This window comes from Vulpes vulpes, chromosome 4 (genome assembly GCF_048418805.1).
Source record: "Vulpes vulpes isolate BD-2025 chromosome 4, VulVul3, whole genome shotgun sequence".
NCBI classification, from domain to species: Eukaryota; Metazoa; Chordata; class Mammalia; order Carnivora; family Canidae; genus Vulpes; species Vulpes vulpes.
The window spans coordinates 231253-258852 of NC_132783.1; the positions used below are offsets into that span (position 1 = coordinate 231253).

At 37.2% G+C, this 27600-nt stretch overlaps 1 protein-coding gene across 4 annotated transcripts in view; it reads left to right on the forward strand.

Annotated features, from left to right (window-relative positions):
- The window catches only part of LOC140593719 (IQ motif and ubiquitin-like domain-containing protein), a 131041-nt gene that overhangs the window by 54104 nt on the left and 49337 nt on the right, over positions 1–27600 (forward strand). For 3 of the 4 annotated variants that reach the window (XM_072755151.1, XM_072755150.1, XM_072755149.1), the window contains one exon: positions 41–2962. The exons of the other annotated variant lie outside the window; for it this stretch is intronic. In XM_072755151.1, the coding sequence (XP_072611252.1) occupies positions 41–79 (39 nt within the window). In that variant the 3' untranslated portion in view covers positions 80–2962. Of the gene's footprint in view, positions 1–40; positions 2963–27600 lie in introns of those variants that run through there. 4 annotated transcript variants of the gene reach the window in all.

Here is a 27600-nt window from a genome sequence, read left to right on the forward strand (position 1 = left end):
GTCAGTCAAGAGGTAGAAAATGTTTCTTTTCTCCTTCCAGGAGCACTGGGTGACTGATTGCAATTCTTCACCGTCTTGAAATGAGGCAGGATTATGTGACATGCTTTGCCCAATGGATAATGCAGGTACAATTGTCTTGTGTCACAACTGAGCATTGAAAGTACAGAGATTTCTAATTCTATAGATAGTCTTCTAAGGAATAGAAAAAGAGTGAGTACTCCCCAATTCTTGAAGTCAAGACATCCTTGACATCAAAATTTGACAAGGACAGTATGAGAAAGAGGCCGACTTCACAATGATTATAGATGCAAAAATCCTAAACAAAATATTAGCAAATAAAATTTTAAGATATATTAAAAGATTAAAAAATGGCTTTTGCTGGATAGTCTTCGTTTGCTTCTTCAGATCTGCCTTCCACCCTTCTCTGCTTTGTGCCCCGAGAGTCTGCTCTTTAGGCAGAGCATCAATGAATAACATCCTCCAGGTGCATTCGGTCATTGGGAAGCATCAGCAGGCCATTTGAGGTCTGAAAGACAGACCGAGGTTGGGTGTTTATTCCCCTGACTTCTCCGGGAAGAAATGATATGCTTTCTGCTTCACGTAGATGTTTTTGATCTATTATTGTCAGTGACTGCATGTATCTGCCTAAGACCGTATGTCTGGTTGTATGGTCAGGCCTTCTACTCTGTAGCTCTCTTTGAATTCTGAGATTCATTCCTTCTCTTGTCTCCTTCAGCTGATGGGTGAATTGCTTTCTTTTATAGCTAGGTTCAAGGTGCTTCATTTTTTCATTTTGATTTCCTTAAACAGTGCCCTTTGCTTTGTAAACAACCCTTTTCTAAATACTTCTCAAATTAACCACTTTGAGTGTGCCTGATATACTCTGAAAAAACAGTAATTGGTACCAGGAACGATCCAAGCAAACAGACTTTAAAATGGATACTAGGCTTGGGCTGCTCACATATTTGAAGAACATATGGATAACCTCCTTGCCAGGGGGAAATAGGACACTGGTAATATGCAGCATGTGGTAGCATCCTGATTGCTCAAAATATCACAAGTGGTGGCATAGAACGAGGTATATGTGGAGGATAAGCATAGTGAGATCAAATGGCTGAGCCAGTTAGTCACTTTGATGACACAGATTGTGTCATAGGATGTTATTTGTTACATCAGGAAGGGTTCTTAAGGAAAAGGATAAATTGAAAGCCTCGAAGGTCCAACAGGAGGCCCAGATAGAAATTCAGAAGACCTGGGACGCCTGGGTGGCTCAATGGTTGGGCGTCTGCCTTCGGCTCAGGGCCTGACCCTAGGGCCCTGGGATCAAGTCCCGCATCAGGCTCCCTGCAGGGAGCCTGCTTCTCCCTCTGCCTCTCTCACTGTGTGTCTCATGAAAAATAATTAAAATCTTAAAAAAAAAAAGAAATTCAGAAAACCTTTATGACAACTCTATAGAAATTACTTTTCTCCTGTGTTTACATGGCAGATGTGGCTGAGGATTAAGTCTGGAGCCTGTAAGGCTTAACTGATACTGTCAGTTAAGTGTGCCCCCAGGCTAAATCTTATGCTAAGGTGAGGATGTGGTGGGGAAGAACAGCAAGGTAGGGTCTGGTATGAGTTGACCTATATACTGAAAGAGTTGTCAATTTTTATCAAGAGTCAGGGGGACATGTGTAAGAGTTTATTCTAAGACTATTAGGCCAAAAAGGACAAAACAAAAGATTGTATCACGCCAAATTCATGTGCTTGCCTAGAATTCAGGATTTAATCTGTTAGTTTGAGGCCCCAGGAATTGCTAGATATGTTAACTGAAGCCTGGACTCAAAAGTGATGTTTATCAATGAGCTCAAAATCCAAGAACTTCCCTAGAAAACATTACTCAGGAAAATGGATTGAGGTGGAAGGGATATTATATATGACTTTCTCAGATACCTCTTGGAGGTGGCAGTGTTCCACAAGAGGATCTTCACCAAGGCATTAAGAAATGCAGTCATGACTGGATTACCAGCATCCTTGAAAAGTTCTTGGTGGTGGTTCCCTACAGGCTGGAGATGACAGTGGGCATGCTGTAATGGAATTTGATAACCCAATTTGATAGAAATAATGTGATCACAAATGCTAAGAGCCAAGGGGTGAAGTTTAACCATTAGAGAAAAAGAGAGCAGAGTTATAATAAAAATCCCTAGGAGCCAAGTGATTTGACCCTGCAGGGATTTAGAACAAGGATTAAATGATAATCAGATCCACAGGAAAGAAATAGATAGCTGTATTCACTTCCTAGGGCTCCTATAACAAATTACAACAAACTGGGTGGCTTAAAACAAGTCATAAAGTTGAATGTACCCAGCATCATTCCATTGTAAAGTAGAAATTGTACATCCAAGAATAGCCTCCCAGGTTTGGAAGTTACAAGTAAATCGCATGAAGTAGATACTTCAGACTCCCACCGTATAGGATCCTATTGCTTTCCCACTTACCCCTCCACAAACAACTATGGACTCGTGGAGAGTTCCCCAAGGTCACTTAAATGGAAGAAAATAAAAAGATCTGGTTTACAGAAGGATCCATACACCATAGTGTCAATTGATGGTCTGGTTTAGGGAAAGGCCTGTCCATATGCTTCCACTGTGTCCACTTGGAAGGCCAAGGAAGACACTGATAAGGATTTCTCTCAGAGGGAAGAATTTCACGTGGTGCATCTCATTATCCACTTTTCATGCAATGGGACATAGCTGGTGGTATGGATCTATGGAGATCCATGGCACTGCCTAAGGTTAATCTACTGGAAGGAGACTTAGAATAATATTTTAAAAATCAGTGATAAGGACTTTGGGGGAGATGTGTGTGGGTAAGCCTATCCTATTTAGAGCATTCCAGATGGCATCCACTGCAGAGGATTCTGTCAAATATCAAGTGTTCAAGGTTATTCTCCTGTGTATCTCAATAAACTTCTTTTACTAGATTTTTGGTGTTTGCTCAATGGATTCATTTACAAACTAACCTCAATAGTATGGATGGAGGGGATCCCTGGGTGGCGCAGCGGTTTAGCGCCTGCCTTTGGCCCAGGGCGTGATTCTGGAGACCTGGGATCGAGTCCCACGTCGGGCTCCCGGTGCATGGAGTCTGCTTCTCCCTCTGCCTGTGTCCCTGCCTCTCTCTCTCTCTCTCTCTGTGACTATCATAAATAAATAAATAAATAAATAAATAAATAAATAAATAAATAAATAAAATAAATATAAAAAAAAAATAGTATGGATGGAACTTATCTTTGGGTTTAACAACAGAGCTTCACCAAGGCTCTTTTGGCTACCATCATAGCCAGGTGTCTAATTTACCAACAACAGAGGACACTAATTAGCCACAAACTGATAATACTCCCCCAAGGAAACCAACTGGCGATCTGATGGATAGTTGAGTGTATTTGATTTTTTGTTGTTGTTGTTACCAGGGAGAGGGCATTCTCATGAATATAGATATTTAAAATGCATATGGATTTGTCTTCCCTGCTTAGAATATTTCTGTCCACACAATCATTCATGGACCTCCTTATCACCGTGGTGTCATGTTTTACATTACCTTCAACCAAGAACTCACTTCACAGAGGAGGAAGTGAAGCCTTGGGTTCATGTTCACAGAGTTCACTGATCTTACCATGTCTTTACTACCGAGAAATGTCTGGCTTGTTATAATTCTAGAATGACCCACTGGTAGGTCAGTTATGGCATCATCTGAGTGACAGGACCCTGAGTATTGGAGTATTGGAGTGCTGTCTTACAGGTTACCATATACGCCTTAAATCATTGGTCAGTATGTGTTGTCTCCTTCACAGGCAGAATGCATAGGCTGGGGAAAAATGGGCAGAGCTGACTAGCGGGTGTTGCTGTCTCCTATCCTAAAAATACATACATAGACCTGGGAATAAAAGGATAAAGCTGAATGTGGCCCCTTTCATTATTATGCCACATAATCTACATAAACTTATTACTTTTCTTCCTTTCGACCTTGGACTCAATAGATTTGTAGGTCTTAATGCACAAAGAAGAAATTCCTCCAGGGAAAACAGTAATGTCACCACTAAATTAGAATTTGAGACTCACCATGCAATTCTTTAGAGAGCACAAATTGTCCAGTAAGTGTGTCTAAGTGAACAGGTCATAGTTTCTATCTTTTATAAGTTGAGAGTTACCAATACCTGGTTGAGAAAGAACATTTTGACTTTTTTTTTTTAATTTTTATTTATTTATGATAGTCACACAGAGAGAGAGAGAGAGAGAGAGAGAGAGAGAGGCAGAGACACAGGCAGAGGGAGAAGCAGGCTCCATGCACCGGGAGTCCGATGTGGGATTCGATCCCGGGTCTCCAGGATCGCGCCCTGGGCCAAAGGCAGGCGCCAAACCGCTGCGCCACCCAGGGATCCCTTGACTTTTGTTTTAAGTTTATTTTATTCTCATCAGATCTCACAAAAGAGGGTCGCCTGGGTGGCTCAGCGGTTGAGCACCTGCCTTTGGACCAGGGTGTGATCCTGGAGTCCCAGGATCGAGTCCCACAACAGGCTCCCTGCATGGAGCCTGCTTCTCCCTCTGCCTGTGTCTCTGCCTCTCTCTCTCTCTCTTTGTGTCTCCCATGAATAAATAAATAAAATCTTTAAAAAAAATCTCACAAAAGACCCTAGCAATTCCAATGATATTCCAGATAGTATGCAATGTGCCTTGTTAGAGGCCAATGGGCATTTTAAGACATCATTCTGCACTCTCAAAACTCACAAAATTTTATAGAACAGTAATATATATTTAGAGGGAGAACTGAAAAAGTTTAGCCAAAAGAGTAATATACTGGATACTCTTTGCTTGAGAAGAAGGTATATCCTGTAGGATGATGTAGTCTGTAGATGTCCATTATATGCAGCTAATTGGTGGTAGCGTTGAGCTCAACTGTGTCCTTACTGACTTTCTGGCTGCTGGATCTGTACATTTCCGACAGAGGGATGTTGAAGTCCCGAGTGATAACAAAATAGTCCTAATTCCTCCCTTCCATCCCTTGTATCATTGTTGTCATTCATTCCACTCACATATATAAGCATATATATGACATATACAAACACACACGAATGTATTGTTGCTATTATTTTGAACAAAATGCTATGTTAGATCAATTAGGAATACTGTTGCAGTTAGGTTGTGCTTCTCTATTTGCCTGTCATTCTCTCCAGTGTTGGGGGCAGGGGTTTGTCCTGTGACCTTACTTCTATTATAGATCTAAGAATCACTGTTGATTTTTCAATTAGCTCAGCTTTTTATTTGTTAGGGCAGAGTGGGGACGTCTAAGCCTTCACATGCTGTACCAGAAGCCCCTGGATGCTCTTGGCTTGGAAAGACTTCTTATAATCCTTCTACAAACATAAATTTAATGCACTGCAGATTTTAAAAAACATTTCTTATACATCTAATACACGTGAAATAAGTAAAAGTCAATTTAAAAAAATATCCCATTAAGAGTGTTAGTGGGTTTTTCATAGATCGCTTTTATGATATTGAGGAATGTTCCCTCCATCCCTACACTGTGGAAAGTTTTAATCAGGAATGGAGGCTGTGTTTTGTCAAATGCTTATTCTGCATCAGTTGAGAGGATTATATGGTTCTTGTCTTTTATTAATGTGATCTATCACATTGATTGATTTGTGAATGTTGAACCACCCCTGTATCCCAGGAAAAAAATCCCACTTGGTTGTGGTGAATAATCCTCTTAACACACTGTTGGGTCCTATTGGCTAGTGTCTTGGTGAGTATTTTGGCATTCATGCTCATCAGAGAAATTGGTCTGTAATTCTCCTTTTTGATGGAGACTTTGTCTGGTTTCGGGATCAAGGTAACGTTGGCCTCATAGAATGAGTTTTCCTTCCATTCCTATTTTTTGAAACAGTAGAATAGGTGTTATTTATTCTTTAAATGTTTGGTATAATTCCCCTGGGAAGACATCTGGCCATGGACTCTGGTTTCTTGGGAGAGTTTTGATTACTGCTTCAATTTCCTTCCTAGTTATTGGTCTGTTCAGGTTTTCTATTTCTTCCTGTTTCAGTTTTGGTAGTTTATAAGTTTCCAGAAATGCATCTATTTCTTCCAGATTGCCTAACTTATTGGCATAGTTGCTCATAATATGTTCTTAAAATCATTTGTATTTTCTTGGTATTGGTCATTATTTTTTCTCTTTTATTCATGATTTTATTACTTTGGGTTTTTTTTTTCTTTTGGCTAAGTCTGACTAGGGGTTTATCTATCTTACTAACTCTTTCAAAGAACCAACTCCTAGTTTCATTGATCTATTCTGCTGTTCTTGTGGTTTCTATTTCATTGATTTCTGTTCTATTATTTCTTTTCTGCTTGGTTTAGGCTTTATTTGCTATTCTTTTTCCAGCGCCTTTAGGTGTAAGTTTAGCTTGTGTATTTGAGATTTTTTTCCAAGGCTTGTATTGAAATGTACTTCCCTCTTAGGACCACCTTTGCTGTATCCCAAAGATTTTGAACAGTTGTGCTTTCATTTTCATTAGTTTGCATGAATCTTTTTAATTCTTTAATTTCCTGTTGACCCATTCATTCTTTAGTAGGATACTCTTTAACCTCCATGTGTTTGAATTTCTTCCAAGTTTCCTCTTATGATTCAGTTTAAGTTTCAAAGCATTGTGGTCTGAAAATATGCAGGGGACAATACCAATATTTTGGTATCATTGAGACTTGATTTGTGACTCAGTATGTGATCTATCCTGGAGAAAGTTCCATGTGCAGTCAAGAATAATGTATATTCTGTTGTTTTAGGATGGATTATCCTGTATATATCTGTAAAGCCCATCTGGTCCAGTGTGTCATTCAAAGCCTTCGTTTCTTTATTGATGTACTTAGATGATCTGTCCATTGCTATAAGTGGGGTGTTGAAATCCACTACTATTAATGTATCATCTATTTGTTTCTTTACTTTGGTTATTAATTGGTTGATATAATTAATTGGCTGCTCCCAAATTAGTAGCATAAATATATATAATTGTTAGATCTTCTTGTTGGATAGTATGACATAGTTTACCTCTTCATCTCTTACTTTGTTTTAAAATCTAATTTGTCAGGAACACGACAGGGATGCCCATTCTCACCACTTTTGCTCAACATAGTACTAGATGACCTAGCCTCAGCAGCCAGACAACAAAAAGAAACAAAAGGCCTTCAAATTGGCAAAGAAGAAGTCCAATTCTCACTCTCTGTAGGTGACATGAGACTGTACGTGGAAAACCTAAAAGATTCCACCGCAAAATTGCTATAACTCATACAACAATTCAGCAATGTGGCAGGATACAAAATCAATGCACAGAAATCAGCTGCATTTCTATACACTGACAATGAGGCTGAAGAAAGAGAAATTAAGGAATCAATCCCATTTACAACTGCATCCAAAACCATGAGATATCCAGGAATAAACCTAACCAAAGAGGTAAAGGATCTATACTCTAATAACCACAGAACACTTCTGAAAGAAATTGAGGAAGACACAAAAAGATGGAAAAAGATTCCATGCTCATGGATTGGAAAAGTAAATCTTGATATTTGTAAATGGTGTATCAGATAAAGGGCTAGTATCCAAGATCTAAAAAGAATTTATTAAACTCAACACCAAGAAACAAATAATCCAGTCAAGAAATGGGCAGAAGAGAGATGCCTGGGTAGCTCAGTGGTTGAGTGTCTGCCTTTGGCTCAGGGCGTGATCCCAGTTCAGGGATCAAGTCCCACATCAGGATCCCTGTGAGGAGGCTGCTTCTGCCTCTGCCTGTGTCTCTGCCTCTCTCTCGGTGTCTCTCATTAAAAAATAAATAAATTCTTAAAACAAACAAACAAACATGAGAGACTCTTAACTCTGGGAAACAAATAGAGGGTCGCTGAAGGGGAGATAGGTGTGGGATGGGGTAACCGGGTGATGGGCATTTAGAGGGCATGTGATGTGAAGAAGACTGAGTGTTATATGCAACTGATGAATTATTGAAAACTACGTCTGAAGCTAATGAAGTACTTTATGTTGGCTCATTGACTTTATGTAAGAAAAATTTAAAAAACAAAAATCATATACCTATACTTCTACTATAGTCTCCGTAAATATTATGCATTTATGTGATCAGGCAAGAAAAATATATACTAAATTATGAACCTCAAATATAAACAGTTGGTGACAATGACAGTGTCTACCTTCCATAGCATTTTATGGGCAGCTGTTGCAAGATGTTTGTGAAATCTGAACTGGATTTGAACTTCTCCTTTCCCACATACAACGTAGAATTAAATCACGATCTCAGCAAATACATGCTAAAAGTGATCTCAGATTCTAGAGACCTGATCTATTTGTAGTGTATCAAAACTGAAATTGAGAACTTATCAAAAACTGAACTGAGCACTGTTTAATCATTGCTGATTCAAGTGACCTGGTGTGAAGATAAGTGTAGGGTTACAGAAGCAAATTGATACTGAACAGAGTATAAAAGGTTTGTACAGGTCAGAGAACAGATAAATAAAATCTTAAAAAAAAAAAAAAAGAAAAAGGAAGCAGAATTCTGTCTCTTTTGAATAAAAGGAAACCATAAAAATAAGGGATGCCTCATGGATCAAATTAGCAAATATGTTTTTAGCAAATTAGCAAATATCAAATATGTTTTTCTGACTCTGCAATAATGTAATATACTAGAGTTTAACATTTCATGCTAGTATTGGATCTGTGAATTGAATTAGGTGCAAGAACCAGTAATGAAAGAAGGAGACTGGATAATTTTTTCCTAATAGCTCTCTAGATTGTTATCTGCACTTACGGACATGCATTTTCACATGCTGGATATTCCCCTTGTTTTGTTTTTTCTACCTTCTCTCCCATGCCTCAATTTGTTCTAATCTTATTTTATTTGTTGGCCAGACCAACTGTACTTCATTCATACTTCTTTACTCATATATTCAACACATATTTCTCAAGTTTAACATGGACTAGTTATTATACCTTGGGGCCACAATATTAAGTAAAATACCATCCATGCTCTAGAGGAATCCATGTAGATAAATAGACAAATAATTGCAATCTTGCTATGCTTCTTCATCTATAAAGTAAAGTTGGCAATACTTCAGCTTCAGGACTGTTGAAAATTAGGCTGTATCTGTAAAATATATGGGAACAGGAAATATTAAATATTTGTTAAATGAAGGATTAAAGTTTGCTTCCTTTAAGTGTTTTTCAAGACAGTGTAATTTTTTCTTTTATGATTTCATATGCAATATGTTGTTGGGGGACATGCAGAATTAGGCCTGCCCTTTAATGACTGGTTATTTATTTATTTTTTTGTGGCCTACAGGCTTGTTAACTATAAAATAGTGATATGGCTCTCTGGGAATTTGCCCAACAGCCAGTGTATGCTAATTTGATCCATGAGGCATCCCTTATTTTTACGGTTTCCTTTTATTCAAAAGAGACAGAATTCTGCTTCCTTTTTCTTTTTCTTTTTTTCTTTTTTTAAGATTTTATTTATCTGTTCATGAGAGAGAGAGAGGCAGAGGGAGAGGCAGGCTCCCTGCAGGGTGCCCGATGTGGGACTCGATCCCTGGACCCCAGGGTCACGCCCTGAGCCTAAGGCAGACGCTCAACCACTGAGCCTTCCAGGAGCCCCAGGATTCTGCTTTCTAGAGGTGAATGTTCCAGGTCTATAAAATGTGAACTACTGTGATACTTGGCAGCTATGAGCTTTACACGTGTTATGAACGCGCTATGGCACTTCCTCACAAAAAGCCCATCTTCCCAAGGGCTTTACCTGCAAATTGTTTGCTGGGCTCTCTCCTCCCCTCAGGTTGTTGGCTCCTTACTCATGCTTGTGTTCGGCACCGTCCAGTGGTCTTCCTAACCTGCATTTATCTTTCCTGAATTAGAAGCAGCTAGGCAATCTTAGGAAGACAACAACCCAGCAATTCTCTCTTTTCTAATTTGTAGAACCAGGAGTTCTCCCAAACTTTAGTAGGAGACTGCTTTGGCTTTGATACAAAGAACCGTATATGGTCTTAAATTTTTTAGGCTTTGTAATTTGCAAATATCCTCTTAATGTAAAAGGTTTTAAAATATCAGTTATTAGAATAAAAAATATTATATATTGTGATAGCTCTATTTTCTTTACCTATGTTTAAGTTGATATGAATAAAACCAACTGGAGTTGGCCTCACATTGTAAGAAACCATTTAATTTGCATTATGCACAGCAAGTAGCAGAAAAGACTCTTGAGTTGAAAAAAAGTTTTTAAGTTGCTTTTGAAAAAATAAAGAATTCTTATCTGCTAAACAAAAACCCCAGCTGTTTTATAGTAACAATATATTTTTGTAATTGTTTTCTTTGGAGAAAACTCCAGAGATAACTATTTTTGGAATGAACTTAGTGTCTGCTGTTTTTTCCAGCTTTTAAATTACATTATTATTTGACTAAACTTATCTTGATCTGCCTTTTAAACCATCTTCTCCAAAAATAAATAAATAAATAAATAAATAAATAAATAAATAAATAAATAAAATAAACCATCTTTTCCTTATAAATACCTGTTAGGGAAAAATTTACTGTGTAGGCCAAAATGTCACAATGTTGATTAGGCTCCCTCCAGGTATGCAAGTATGGAAAAAGAAAGCAGCCATGAGTATTTGATAAATCATACCAATACTTTGTTTTAAAAACATCAATATGCTAATTAAAATGCTATGATAAATAGCAAAAACGGTGATGTTATTCTCTTAATAAAATCTGTATTACAGAAGACATAAATTTGACAACCTATGGCTCATAAAAAGAATCCTAAGTCCCCAGATATACCTGTAGTTGCAATTTTTATTTGCCATGATTGAAGTGTACATAAAGAATTTATTTTTATTGCATCATTTTATTGTTGAGGTAAAATTTGTAAACAGTGAAATCCATAGATCTTGTATGTATAATTTAACGGGTTCTGAAAAATGTGTATACCTATATAACCAATAATGTTAGAGAACATTTACATTACCTCCAAAAGTAGTTTTGTGGTCCCATATGGTCAGTTCCTACAGTTCTATGGTCATAGACAATCACCACTCTGACTTGAGTCATCAAAGATTAGCATTGCTAGTTCTTGAGTTTTATGAAGAACTCTTGTACCTGTCTTCTTTTGTGCAATATAATATTTTTAGGATTCACTGATGTTGTTCAATTCATCAGCAATTTGTTAATATTAATTATTGAATGGCATTTTATCTGGTTTATTGCCAGGTTTGGGGGGCTAGTATAAATAAACCACCATGAACTTTCTTTTACCAAGCCATTTTCTGGATATATACTTTCATTTCTATTGAGCAAATACCTAGAATTTGAAATTGTTGGGTCATAGGGTAGGTGTATCTGCAACTTTAGCACAAACTGCTCAAAGGTTTTCCATAATTGGTTATATTATTTTGCATTCCTACCAACAATGTATAAGAACTGTATTTTCTCTGAATCCTCACTAGCAGTTGGTGGTGTAGGTCTTTTTGTCATCTTAATGGATGACAAAAAGTTTTTACTTTTTGTTCACAGTTTTTACTATGAAATTGTGAAAATCCAATTGATCAGTTATTTCTTTGGTGGTCAGTGGTTTTGTGTCCTAAAAATAGTTTGCTGTCCCTAACATCTATCATATATTGTTTCTTTCTACTTGCTTTGAATTTTAGCTTTACATTTAGATCCTTGATTTACCTGAATTAATTTCTGCATATTAAGTGAGATTGGGATTGATTAAAGTTTTTAAAAATCATGAATATCTATTGTGCTAGCACCATTTGTTGAAAGGAATTTCCTTTCTCCTTTCTTTTATTCATACTTTCATTGGTTTTTCTGTATCCTTTGCTATCTACTTCATTGATATCTGCTCTTACTTTTATTAATTATTGTTTCTATTTCTTTTGGGTTAATATGCTTGTCTTTCCCAATTTCTTCAAGTGGAAACTTAGACAATCGATTTGAAACCTTTTTCTCATATAAGCGTTTATTTCATGCTGTAAGTTTCCCTCCAAGCAACGCTTTAGCTATAATTCAAGAAATCTAATGTTGTATTTTCAACATCAATTTATTTTATAAAAATGCAAAATAGTCAAATACTATTCTTTGAATAAGTTATTTTCCAAGGTAAATATTCAGTCACATATTTGTTTGTTTTTTTAGATACTTGACTCTGGGACTTGTTATATTCACATATAATCTAATGGCACATTTCAGAGAAGAAAAGTATGAGGCAAGTCTATATTCATATGCAATTATATGCATAAATGCATAATTTGACTTCGGGCATAAAAATGACTTCCTTTAGAATAATATATGAGTATATTACATCAACTGAATTTATTAGATTTTTTTAAACAATTCAATATAAGAAGTAAGAGTATTCAAAGTGAAATTTTTTTAGTAGTTTACTCATCTATAAAATCCAAATGATGAATATTCTCAACTTTTAATATCAAATCACTAAAATTGCATCTTTTATTTCTCTCCTTCTCTCTTATTTTGTTCTTTGAATTGTTCTGGTGATGCATTATGAGGGAGGCTAAATATGCCTCAGAAAAGTTCACCTGTTTTGAAAAAGATTGACTATATCCCCAGGAAGGAGTACTAGTCAAGAAACAAAATAATGCATTCTGTGCAATGGTCTGTATTTTTATTTGCCAGTATTGCTTAGAGTAATGTAGCCACATTTCACCTGTCCAGAGCAGAAATGCCAAATAGCATTTCTGACTTCAATATTTATTACCCACAATATATTTGTCTCATATACATGCACATTATCTAAGAGTAATGTGGCTAAGCCCGTAGGTTGAACAGGAAATCAAACTTACAGTTTTATAGGGTTCCCATATATGTCTTTTAGGCTAGAATGTATACATATACCACAGTTAAGGAATTAGAAGGTGTTATAGAAAGGTACTGAGATACATTGAAAGAGACTTGGGTTTTCATCTTGATGCTGCATTTGTGTATGTATTTGGTTTTGGATGAGTAAACTATCTCTCCATCTTTGCAATGAACCATTTTGGCCTCATAAATCTCTATGCTGCCTTCCATCTCCAGAATTTTAGGTCTGTGATACATACAAAACCATATCAGAATTTGGATAGGCTTAGCAGAAAGGTAACATCTGAAATATTTTGTTAGCATTCTTCAGCAGTGGTTGCTAATCCCCTTCCCAAACAGCATCACAAGGGAAATTGCTGTTCATAATCATTTCAGTGAATGCGTTATGGGGTTTATGGAAGAAAGGCATACAAGAGATTCGGATTTCATATATCTGGATATTTGGTTTCCCAGGAGCTTCATACTGTCAAACTAGCCTACACTTGCCTTGTGCTAAGATTTGTTAGTCATTATAATCATTTGGTTTCCAAATTCAGAGAATTAATAAGACTTCTCAAGTGACTATCAACTATATTTTTTTCGTACAGACTTTTAAAGACTTTTTTTCACTTTTAACCCAAAAGGCCAAGAGAAGTCTCTGAAAATTAAATAAATACTATTGATTTCAAAAGACCTTTGCCAATACAATGTTTTGGTTAATAATGCTTTTTATTATATTACATACTATAAATATACTCTTTTCAAAATGTGAGACTACAGATTATAGATTTATCTCACTCAGTTGTGATGGCTACGAAAATACGCAACTGCCTTGCTGTGGGGAGCACCACTGACTGGCAGCTCCAGTTGCTCTTCAGATTTACCACTGAGTTTGCATTGAGGTGCTGCTTTCCTTGGGCAGCTCCCCACTAACGGTGCCAGCCATTCCTGTGAATATGGGGTTCCTCTAACACACAAGTTGGGACTCTATGTTCTCCGAACTGCATTGCACTGAGGCTCTTCCTTCCTCTTCTCCTTTCCAAGGTGTCAGGACTACCTTGTGTTCTGAAGCCTATACTGACAGTTCCTGCTCCTTCTACTGTTTTTCTCTAAAAGGTTTCCTTCTTTTCCCCCTAATAAATGTCTTGCATGTTTAATCTTGTCTTGGCAAAAACATCTTGAAGGAACGGAAGCGACATAAATTTTTGTATAAGTCAGCCCTCGAGTATAATCAAAAAAGCCAATCCTCAGAGTCAATACAATCAGCTAAATTAGACTTCATTTTTGTTGGAAAGCATGGCTCTCTTTTCCAATTTACATAAACATGGTAATATGAATTTTCAGGATATAAGATAAACTATGGACTATACCTCATAAAAGATTACTGAAAGTGGTCAATTCAAGATTAAAATTATATAAAAACTAATATAATTAATATTAATGTAACTAATGTAATAAAGCTTTTGGAAGATTATAAAAGCAATAATAAATTTATATATTATTACGTATTACTTAATTTTAATAATGCATAATATGAATAGCTAAAATTATAATTTATTTATGATGCAGAAGATGCTAAAGTGCATAGTATTCCTTGAGTAAATCAGTATACATGCATAAGTAGACTATGATATTAAGCTTGTAGAAAAAATTTAAAAAGAATGTGAAAAGTCAGAAATAATTCCAGTAATTTTTTAAAATGGTAAGATTAAGCTTTTCCTATGTATTAACAAAAGAAAGAACCATATACTGCTAAAAACTAATTGATCCAGCAGCTACTATTTTTATTGTTTTGTATTACTGATAGAATATGATAAATATTACATAATTTATAAAATAAACTAAGTGAATGTACTTGAAGATTTAATTACATATACATATAATATAAATACATATGTGAAAATGTATATTTTTCATCATATAATTTGACAAAATATATACATATACAAATGTACATGCATATACACAAAATACATATACAAAATATGTATACATGAAATGTATATACATTTCATCATATTTTGACAAGATAGGTTCTTAATTATATTGCCTTCTGTGTAATTATACCAAGTTTAAATGGTATCACATTAAATTTGCATCTGTAGGTTTTATTTGTTATAATTAGAGGGTACGGTACTTGTTCTTTGGTTGTTTGGAGGTACCTTTCATTCCACCTAATCACTCATTCTGTGGATGATATTGAGAGAAATGGAAAGAAATGTTCATGCTTATATAAAAAATAATCCATATTCAGCCTTTGTTTTCTTTCATATGATCTATTTGCTTTGCTTATATATTCTTTAGTAATTAAGTCTTTTATTTTTTATTTTATTTATGATAGTCACACAGAGAGAGAGAGAGGCAGAGACATAGGCAGAAGGAGAAGCAGGCTCCAAGCACCGAGAGCCCGAAGTAGGATTCGATCCTGGGTCTCCAGAATCGCGCCCTGGGCCAAAGGCAGGCGCTAAACAGCTGCGCCACCCAGGGATCCCAGTAATGAAGTCTTTAATAATAATTTTTTTTTTTTTTAGTCTTTAATAATAATTTAAGAATGCCATGATTAAAGTTTATAAAGAAAAATCATCATTCTAATTAACCATGTTCTACAACATACTTGATTTTGTATTATCCTGACAAGTACCAAAATACCCAATTTTTCCATATTTGCCTACAATTAATATAAGACACAGGAAGACAGGACACTTTAAGGTAAATCTGATTTAATTACTCATTAAATGAGGTTCCCCAACAACATTATTTGTAATTGCCCCATAGTTTGTTGCCTTGGAAGTTGTTATCCTTTGGAACAATGTACCATAGAGAGATTCCTAATGGCCAAGGGTATGATTTATGGTGGGAAATGGGATATTGTGAAGGAGATGAAAAATAGAATCGACTGGATGTTAAGAATGCAGCTGCATGTTGGGAGTATGAGAAATTAATTCCTTCAAAACTTGGTTTCCTTACACCCCTTAAAAATCCTCCTGTGCCTCTCTCATCCCAAGGCTGTGCATGCTTCAGGCTGAAGATTGCTGACTTTGCATTCCTTTCGCAAGTATTGCTGGCCCTTAACTCTTCTTGTATAAAAATTCTGGAGCTATCACTGGCCTAATTGCTGTAAACATTTGAGCTTGTAAATCCATAGTACAGTTAGAGGAGGCAGGAGGAGAAAAAGAGGAAAAAAATTAAGAGGAAACAAGAAAAAGGAAAGATACAAATCTCTATAGAGGGAAAGAGATCACACACACACACACACACAAGGATGAAGAGGGTGCATCAATTAAGAAAATAGATATGATGGTAGTTTTTAAAAGTATTTGGTTAAGGGGGTCCTAGGTGACTCCATTGGCTAAGCATCTGACTCTTAATTTCAGCTCAGGTCATGATCCCAGGGTCATGAGATAAACCCCATGTTGAACTCTGCACTGGACTTTGTGCTGGGCTTGAAGCTTGCTTAAGATTCTCTCTCTCCTTCTCTAAAAAATAAAATAAGTACTTGGTTAAGATAACAGTTTTGCATTTTTTAAAAGATATTTATTTGTTAAGAGAGAGCAAGGGAAGAGGCAGAAGGACAGAGAAAGAGAATCTCAAGCAGACTCCATGCTGATTGCAGACCCAACCCAGGTCTTGATCTCACAACCCTGAGATCATGACCTGAGCTGAAGTCAAGAGTGGGATGCTTAACCAACTGCCACCGAGGTGCCCCTGAGATAACTCTTTTATATTTTGGTTTAAATATTAGGGTGAGTGGTAACTTCTCTTTGAAATATCCATTGATTCAGTTGTTTCCAAAGAGAGGGTACATTGGAATTGACAAAGGAAGTTTAAAAAATGGAGTCCAATCCTTTTCTAGACGTACTGAAACAGAATTTCTGGGATAGAATTCAGGAGGCACTTGAATGACCTATTTGTATGTATTATTATATCGTCACAGGACAACTTCCAGTTCCAGGAAATAGGAAACACCATGTGGGGACACTGAGGGAAGATGACAAAGAAGAGGAAAAAAAATTTTTTTTAAATCCCCAGGAGTTAGAAAATGAAGAAATAATAGAACTTGTATTTGTGGGCATATTTTAGAAGAAGAAACCAAGAAGAGGACTCAAGAAGGGACTGAGGCCTCCCCCGATTTCTGATTTTTGAGGAACAGAGAAGAGAAAAGTTGAATGTGTACGCTAGGGTGCTGGAATGAGGGGGTGAGCAGGGAACAGTGCACAAGGGTCTGGAAGCATAGTAGTCAAAATCAGGAGGAAAGTGTGAGATAAGCTGTGCTAACAGCAGATTTTGTCCATTTCATTAACAGGCCCCAACCTAGGTGGCTCTCAAGAGTCTACGTCTCCTCTTTCTAAGTCTCAGTGTAGAGAGGTCACCTGGATCCAGCCCTCCCTTTTTCCCACCTAAAGTCACTGCTTCTCGTATTTTTCTCCATTCTATCCACCTCTCACTCCCAGACACCACCTATCTTCTCATAATTTTCCTTCTCTCTTTTCAGACTTCTTCCCAGTTTCAATCCCCATCCATGTCTGTCTGCTAAGCTTTCTATTTGCATGATGAGTCTTGTTTTTTTCATAATCTACAAAGATCCCTTAATTGGAGAATGCATTGCTCACCGGGAAGAGCATTGGCAATAAGCACTGAGATAGCAAGTACATTTTCCCGTTTATCACTCTAAAAAACGGAAGTAATCAATACCTGAGTGAATATAGATTCCAAAATACTTTCACTAATGAAACTCTGACACCTTCACTTCTTAACCTCTTCCACAATCTACAAGTGCTGGGAAATTCCTGTTATTTAGCCAACTTCTCTCATGTCACAGACCAGGCCTATGCCCACCGTTCCACTATAAATGAGGTTGGAAAATATTTGTACCATTTTTTTTTTTGTATAATAACCTCTCATTTGATACCTAGAAATTGCAGTTAACTTTTTCCCTAGATGTTTATTATTTCTACAGATTCTAGCATAAATTTCAACATTTCTTCACAAAGGGACATGCCACCCCACACTCCCTTTAAGTCCAGCTTTACTGTCTACATGGGAAGTGCCACACAGCAGTTTTCCCCAAGGCCATTCTTGATTTCAGGTGACAAAACACAGGCTACCTGCTGTGGGTATATTGACTCACGCCTGTTATTTCTTCGTGAGTCCAGGTCTGCAATCGCTTCCTCTGTATGTCTCCCTCTTCGGAAACTAAATGTTCAGAAAAGATATCTAAATTGATCTGAGGCTGTTTTCCTCAGCACAAGTGATTTCTCAAAACTCTATGCCACTATTCTTCATTCCAGTTATTAAAATTCATAGCAGCAAACTCTGTGAACATTGGATCCATGTGGGTTGGAGGTAAATTTAGGCCTTAATAGAGGATGTCACTCACAAGGCAAGATAATTTAAAGATGGTCTCTTTGCATTTGAATTTTAAAGTACTACAGCAGGAAGAAAGAAATGTTGCCAGTGTAAATTTATGTATAGATATGGCGTCTGAAAAGTATCTTTAGAATCAACATATGGATCCCAGAGATCCTATAATAAGCTTGGATAAGGAAAGATCACTTATTTTTATCTCAGTTTATTTTTAAAGATGATTTTATACATTTTAATATACCCAGGAGCCAAAACTACATTTCCACAGGAGAAAGACATGTTTGGTGATCCAAAAACTTGAAGCCAAGTACCTGCCCCCAAAAGTTATACGACTATGTCATTTGACCATCTGGGAAAACAATATTAAATGGATAAATTGCAAACAGTGGCCATGATCTGCAAAAGTAATCTTTTTATTGTAGTTGCATCCTGTCTCCCACATGGGATGGGATGGCAGTAACACTACAAAGGTGATTTTGGCACCTATAGGTGTAGAACATCCAGTTAAGTTTAAATGTTTACTTGCTATATATTTTTTGCTAAATCTAGCAACTCTATTATAGTGGTAATTCTTTTTTCTTATGTGCCTCATTTCATTTGGCAGCAGGTAGAGAACTGGAGACTTTCACTAGAACCAGAAAATTTATTTATTATACCTCTATTTTTAATAAATTTTCTTCATTTCCTCCCTAGGCCTTTCATCCTCAATAGCCATAAAGTGCAGCAAAACCAAACCAAACAGAACATGGTGAAATTCATTAATGGTGTTTTAATTTCACTTTTGTCTGTGCTTATCTATATAAATAATGTGCATTATTATAATGATTTTAGCAAGACAAGCTGTTCAGCCTATTTACAAAGCCTTACTAGGGCAGCAGAAGGTGTCCTGCCTCCCAATCTAGATTCCCGGACATTCTCTGTTAAATGTCTTATGTTTTTAAATAAATTTAGAAATCTACGTACTAGTGCTCCTGTTAACTAAGCCAGGGAAGCCAACTCTTCAGGTCAAGGAGGAGCTTCAGCATCCGGTTTCGTATTTATGTGAAATTTGCATCAGGAACCAAGGGGGAAAAGCCTGGGTGAAGGTCGGGGAGACGGAGGGAGGGAATGAGACAGTGCTGGGTGAGGGCTGGGAGGAGCCGAAGCAGCAAGCGTGTCATTTGGGAGAGGTTCTTTAGGAAGGAGAAAGGCACCGGGCCTCTGTGGCCCTGGATACACGCCAGGGAGCAGCTGTGTAAGTGGGGCCTTTGCTTGGGCTCCCAGGCTAACGTGGGTTCCAAATTCTTTTGTCTTTCTGATGTTAATTTTACTTGCCTCCTTCTCATTCTAATCTTTGTCCTACCTTTCTTTCCCCCCTTTGGAACTGATCACTTGTTCACCACACACAGATCTAGATTTCTCTGTGATCACTGGGGGAGACAGTGATTGCCAAGGGAGGATGGGCATGGGATTTCACAGGGCAGCCGTTCAACCAGAGTTCTGTGATATTTTTATCTCTAGCATAATTTATTCTGGCTACAGTATTTGGAAGCAAGTATCTTCAATTTTATTTTTAAGTCTTAAGTTTGATGTGTGATGATATAGTTTCTTTCTTGTAAGTATATCAAAAACATTTCCTATTGGGTTTAAAAGCCAAAATGATCTGCCAAAGCGCCAATGATAGGCAAAATCCGGGCTCTGGAAAAAAATGATTGGGGCTCTCTTTACCCTCCCACGTATTTACTCATTTGGCAGGCCCTTCCCTGACCTCAAATACCCGAGCCTGATTCCCTCATATTGCATTCTGTCTTCCCACCAGGGTACTCTGTCCAGCTTTTCACCTTTTTCTCCTTCCTGTCAATTCTTTTGTTCATTCAGTTATATATTAGTTCATCTTGCAAATAATTATCATCCATCATGCACTTGGCTCTCCTGGGTGCTGAAGTGCTGCAGTGAATGTCCTTGCCCCCACGTGTACATGGGGGTGGGAGACAAATAATGCATAAGTAATATAATGTGTATGTATATAAATATATATAAATATTTAAATATAAAACATAAGTATATAATGTTAGCTGGAGATAGATACCATTAAGAAAAGTCAATCAAAGTATGAAGAGAGAGGTTCTATTAGTTATGCTGTCATGAAAGGCCTATTTGATAGGATGATATTTAAGTAGCAACCTAATTAAAATGAAGGAATAAGCCAGGCAGATAACTAGGGTGGAGAGTTCTGGGCAGAGGGAAGAGCAAGAAAGGCAGTGTGGGAGCAGGTGAGATCCCAGTGGTAGCCAGGGGCCTGGTCATACATGCCTTTAAGGACTTTGGGACTCCTTTATATATATATATATATATATATATATATATATATATATATATATATAAATTTATTTTTTATTGGTGTTCAATTTGCCAACATATAGAATAACGCCCAGTGCTCATCCCATCAAGTGCCCCCCTCAGTGCCCGTCACCCAGTCACCCCCACCCCCCTCACCTCCCCTTCCACCCCCCCTAGTTCATTTGGGACTCCTTTTGGAGTGAAGGACGACTCTGTAGGGTTTTAGATGCAGGAAAATAACAAGGTAAAACTGCTATTGTGAGACACTTAAGTAGCACTTCCCAAACATACCGGTTGTTTCCATGCACCTGAGGCTTTGCACATACTGTTTTGTCTGCCCTCAAATGTTCTCTCTCAACCCATCTCCCTGCCCCCATTGTGTTCTTATGCCACAGCGCTTACGCCACATTCCTTTTTTTTTTTTTTAAATTTTTTTATTTATTTATGATAGTCACAGAGAGAGAGAGAGAAAGGCAGAGACACAGGCGGAGGAAGAAGCAGGCTCCATGCACCGGGAGCCTGATGTGGGATTCGATCCCGGGTCTCCAGGATCGTGCCCTGGGCCAAAGGCAGGCGCCAAACCGCTGCGCCACCCAGGGATCCCTTGCCACATTCCTTATAAAATGCTCTAATCTTTTTTAGAAGACTATCTCTTTCGATTGTGAAGCTGCAGATGATGTCCTCAGGCATTGTCCCCCGAAGTTAGAACAATGCATGTAGCCCTGCCCTTATCAGAGCGTTGAGTGGATACATCAATGATATGGAGTGGATAAATAAATAATAAACACTTCAGATTCTTGTTTGACTAAGACAGTTCCACATTAAAAAATACCTTTAACTCTGAAGATTGGTTTAATAATATATAGCATGAACTTGGCTTTTATGTATTTTTCTAAAAAGTCTCTAAAAGCTAACTAGAGTCAACAGCCTGTTTTACTATGTTTCGTTTTCTAAAATTTTTTTCTTGACACTCTATAGACTTCTGTCAACCAGTGCTATTAAAATAGGAGCCTGCTTAAATGGTATCATTCCTACCTTGTTTTTTCTTGTTGAAATCTGTGGGTGTGCCAGACACTGTGGGTTAGTACTGGACCACAACCCCTCTCTTTCACATGCTCTACTGTTTCCAGAGAGACCAGAAGCACTTTCCCAGAACCCCTTGAGGGTTAGGTTTCCGACAGGTGCTGCGGGGGGTGGGGAGGCACTAGAGCAAAATTAAAAGGCCGCAGGAAGAGAGACAGCCTCCTGCTTCTGGCTATGGTAGTGGGAGATAACTTCAGGTTCCTCCACGGTGGTCTTGGATCCAGCAGCCCCAGGAAGAGCTGCTCCAACAGCACAGAGCCAGCTTCATCTGTAGCCCGGGTGAGGGAGCAGGGCAGCCCCTTCTCAGCTGCAGTGCCTGAATCTCCACCAGGCTTAGCGATGAGTCCAAGTCCCTGGCTCCGGCTCCACGGTGATGAAGGTGGCTTCCTGGTTTTGGGGTAACATCTCATCTCTGCTCTTCCAACAGGTTCCTTATAAATTCCCTGCATTAAATCCCCTTTTGTTGGAAATACTTGAAATAGGTTCTGTGTTCCTCAGTGGATGCTGACTGATAACGGAAGGAGGAGACTGCATTTCTACATTCACAGGTGTTGACCAAAACGTAGGCTGGAAGTCATTCTCCCTACCCTAGTTTCTAAATACATATGCTGTCCAATCATTCAAAATGATGCATTTTTAGGCTCAACAGAATTCTTGTCATTTCCAGGTTTTTGACAGTTTTTTTTTTTGTTGGTTTGTTTTTACTTAATTAGGAGACGACAAAATCTTCTGTTACCCCACAGAACCCAGCATGGTGCTGACTCAGAATCACATGTACAAAAATATACCTATTGAACTGAAGGTAGGTTCATACAAAAGAAACTATAATCCACAAAGCTAAAAAATATGGATAAATACTTGGATGTATGTCATGATCAATCTGTATTGGGGGCCTAAGAAAGGGTGGTGATAACCTTGACTTTGCCGGCTTTCGTGTTGTCTGTCGTCTGTGGGAGGACTAAGATGATGTGCAGACTTTACTTGTCTCATTCACATAAATACGCCAGTTTAGTAGGTGAGTGTCTTACTCAGCCATGGAGTTTGAAGTGACCCACCACCTCTTCAGTGAGTGCAGCTCTGCTGATAACTCTCTGGCAGGGGGTGAGGGGGTGGTTGTAGAATGTAAGGAGCATTTGGGTTCTTTGAGAAATACTCAACTACTTTGGAAATGTGCAAAAGCTAATTGTCTAATTAGCAGGCGTCAGCAAAACAGGCATTTTTCCAGGCCAAGCAGATTGTAGATGTAATGGGGTGCAGGGTTAAGGGTGGGGTGGGGGTGGGGGTGTAAAAAGTCTTCAATATAATGAAAAGGAATTTGGACTTGATCTTACTATGAAGTGTTAGCTATATGGCTGAAAAGGGGAGTTTAAAATGTGACCTGCTGACCCTTAGTACTATCCACCTGGGTATTTTTCTTTTTCTTTTTTTTTTTTTTAAAGTAAATAATCTAAAAGATAACGTGTATCCACCAGGTAGACATAGCCAGTTACTAGTAATAAATTTGAGGAGTATAATATTAAAAAATTGAATTCACGTGCCAAAAATGGGGCCATTTCAAAAAAAGTTGTAGAGCCAGGATTTCTGAATTCAACCAAGGCTTTCAGATTTTAAAAATTGGTATGTCCAATTTCCTTTGCCTCATTATCTGAAGGACATGTACTATGAATTTTGCAAATGGGAGTCACCATCTGATTTGATAGAAACAGTGATCATCGCTGCAATTTTCCTTCATATCTTAACTAGCTGTAATTTATGGGACACTTGGGAGGAGTACAGAATCTCAGACTGGGATTAGAACAGTGCTAAACAGAAATGGAGAGATGGATAAAAGAGACAGCATGAGAAAAGAATAAAAAAGACAAGTCGATCCACATGTTGTGGAAAGAGCAATGGGGAGAGTGGAAGAAGAGCCTAAAGATCTCAACCTAAAGGGAGTGGGATTTATAGGGTTCTGAGGGTATAGGAAGGAGGACGGGGGCTAAGTGCTTTCAATGCCTTGCTATCCTACAAGCCTGTAACGGGTTTTGACAGCTCTCTAGCAGAAGGGAGCCCTCTGTTACTGGCTTGGTTAGTCACAGTTTTCTATGCTTTATTCAAGCTCAGCCTCCTTTGTTTCTTCTCAGGAGTCTACTGCACAGTTTCAGGGAGGTTTTCCACCTGCCAAAGCTCCAAGCAAGGACAATAGATTTTTATGAAATTCAGAGAGGCATAATAGGGAGGATTACTTTAAAAGACTAGAAAAGTCTGCTGAAACACAGAGATTTCTCCTGGTATATGAGCTGCCTATAACCTCTAATTTCAAGGGTTAGTAATTCTAATGTTAACAAATCACAGTTCTAAGTAGGGAGACTACAGCAGGCTTGTACTACTGGAAAATTTGGTTTCAAGATGAAGGCATTGCTAGTAATGACAAGATGAGCACTGAAACATTTAAACATGAATCTTTTTGATCTTGATGTGGAAAGCTATTCAGAGTCCCAGCAAATGAGCTAGTGGCTGCTTGCTACGTCTTTTTGTTGACACCCAAGTATCCAGATCTGCATTCTATCTAGATCTAATTACTGCGGACTCTGTGAGAAAAGGTGGCTTATCCTTTTTTCCACCTCCTTGAGTCTCATCTTGTTCTTTTTTGGGCCTTATTTGGTCAAGATCATGGCAGGAGTCTATTTGAATTTATTTTTCTCTTGAAAGCTTCTTTGGAGCACTCTAGTCAATCTCTCTAATTCACTTTTGAATTAATGTGAAGCTTTGTTTAAGCCACAAGAAAGTGATCATTTCAACCTAGGATGTATTTTGAGTGGCAGTAGAATTTATAAAATGTTAGCAATGGGGATTGATTTTTCTCAGGCAAGGAAGGGAATGTAAAGAAGTTTCTTTTATAATAAAAGCTTAGCTAGAAAAGATTTTTACCAGTGTAGTTGCAGTTCTCTTCCATATGTAATGGTATTTACATCTAAATATTTAAAGAGAGCTACTTTGGGAATTCCACTAATTAGTAGTCAACAATGAATTGCAATTAGATTTATTACCTCCTTTGTGTGACTAGTGCATGCCAGCCGTATGTTTTGTGTGTAAGTCATCACTCCTAATGCGCCTGAAAATGCTTGTTCCCTTTAGTAGATAAAGTGCTAATTTCTTACACCATTAGTATATGCATTCCCAGGATCCTACAACCAGATTTTGGAAAAGCATCCTACATTCTAGCCATCATCAACTAAGCACTATGAATTGTGCTAAGATACAGTTTTCATCTTCATCATTCTCTTCACCTCATCATTTATTTTTTGAGGGTTCCTTGTTTATTACTGTGAATTAGTAATACTTTATGTACTCTATCATCAAACTGTCACAAGTATTCCAGTAGGTGGTGAATTTTAACATTTTGTAGTGGTTCATCTGGACCAATTCACTTTCCAAAGAAGCTGTCAGTGAAATATGATATGTGTGTGTAAATATCCATATTTTATAGAATATATATATTTTTATATATATCCACTTTAGAAGTGCTATTCATATCTAGAAATTGATCAGTTTATAATTTATCCTGGTGTATGGTGTGGAGAAGTATTCAATTTTATCTTTTTACCATTTGTTATTTGGTTGTCTCACACTTATTAGAAGTTCTTTGTCTTTCTGATTTCATATGATGCCTTTATTATATATTGAGATTTCATATTCCTTTTGGTTTATATCCTCATATACTAAATTGTTTCACTCATCTGCCTATTTATTCATCAATACTGTACTGTTTTATTTATAGACTTTATAACATGTTTTATAATTTGGTCTGGTTACCTCTCCCACATTGTTTTTCTTTCACAGGGCTTTCCTTTTCACTCATTTTAACAATTAGGGTAACTAATGAACTTGTAACCTAAGAACAACATGATGGTATTTTATTAAGATTGTTTCAGATTTATAAATTTCAGGAAAATTGACATCTTTATGATGTTGAATACTCTAAGAACTCATCAGTGTCTTTCCATTCATTCTGGTTTACTTTTGTGCTTTTCTAAGAATGCTATAAAAGTTTACTCATATGAGTCTTGCACTTCTCTTTTTTAGTTGATGTTTAGATATATTATTTTTTGTAGAGTAAAATATAATCTGCTCTTCCTTTATTTCTTCTAACTAAATTTTGTTTGTATGCATAAAATCTATGAGTTTCTATATTTTGGTTTTATATTCTGCTACTTTATTTTATTAAGTTAATAACTTTTAGTAGTTTTAATCATGGATTCTTTTGGGATTTCCAGATATTTAGCTGTATCATCTGCAAATAGAGGTGTTTTTGCTTCTTCTTTCCTAATTTTATGTTTATATTTACTACCTCTAATCTGTGTTAACTAATACCCCAATCCATCATTAAATGATTGTAAAGATAGCAGATCATGTCTTTTCTCAAATTTTATCATGAAAACCTCTAGAGATTTTCTGTTATGTGAAGATACTGGCCTTGGGTTGAGGTATGTGAGTGTGTATATCTGCGCATGTGTGTGTGTGTGTCTGTATGTGTGTATGTGTGTGTTGTTAAAGAAAGTACATCAATTCTTGTTTTATTGAGTTTTTTAAATGGAAGTTGAATTTTATCAAATTTTCATTAAAATCATATGATTTCTCCCTACCTCTTTTAATTAATATGATGAATGTATTAATGGTTTCACCTTATATTTTTGCAATAAACTTTAATTGGTCATGATATGTTGTTTATTAATATGTTTTTAAACTCTTCTTGCTAATCATTTATTTAAATTTTTGTGCCAATTTTCTAAAGGGAAATGTCTATAATTTTTGTGGAATTTTTAATATGTTTTGACATAAGTGTTAATCTGTTTCACAAAAAGAACTTGTAACTGTTCCTTTTTTCTTGGGTATAGAATAACTTAAGTAGCTTTGAGGATTACTCACCAGAAAAATCCAATAAAATTCCCTTATGAAGCTGGTTGGGCCTGGTACATTGTAGCTCGGGAGTTATTTTATAATTTTCTTAATCTGTTTATGATAAATCATCGATTTGGACTTTTTATCTCGATTGGGACCAATTTTGCTAAATTTTATTGTCCTGGAAGATTATGAATTTCTATTAGAATTTTAAACTTAATTTTATAGAATAAGTGAAGTTAACCAATCAATTTGATAGCTTTTTGTTTCTAGGTCATATTTTCAATATATCTTTACTTTTAAAATTCATAATAAACTGACATTTTTTAGTCCGTATTAAAGTCATGTATAGTGTTCAAATGTTTTTTTTTCCCCCTGAATCTCACACTGGCTTACTTGATTACATGGTTAACATTTTATTATTATTTTGAACTCATAGTTTGCTGAACTTAACCTACGAGGCATGAATTAAGTCCTCCCAGCAAACATTTTCCACTACTGGGACCCAGAGGGTACCATCAACTGAGACAGTGTGGACCCTTTAAGAAAGGCCTTGTTGCCCCCCAACAGAGAGTGTGCTAAGCAGACAACCTCTAGCTCCTGGCCGCTTTAGTCCTGCTCAGCTGTAAGAAGCTACCACACCTGAGATCACAAAGCAGGTAAAGTGGCCTGGCTATTGTAGCCCAACTCTTGATCCTCTGACAGGCAGTACTCACTCCAGCTCACCCCGCTGGGTTGGCTAGCCTTTGGGAGGCAGTCATGTCTACTCATTTTTACCCCTGACCCATCCTGCCCCCTCTTCCTTTCCTTTACAGGCATTGGTCCCTAATATAAAAGTCTCTCAATCTCTTAACCTCAGCGGTGCTCCTAACGAATCCAACTTGCAAAAGATCACTTTAAGTCAATATATTGGCAAAGATTTTTCATGACCTTGCAATTAACTCAGATATGAATCCCAGGCCCAAATGCAGGAAGAACTGTGGTTAGAAGTCCCAAGAGGAGACTACCATGATTACATTTCCCCCCATTATGAACCATGGTGGACACAGATTTTAAGTTCCCTTTGAAATTTTGCCTCAA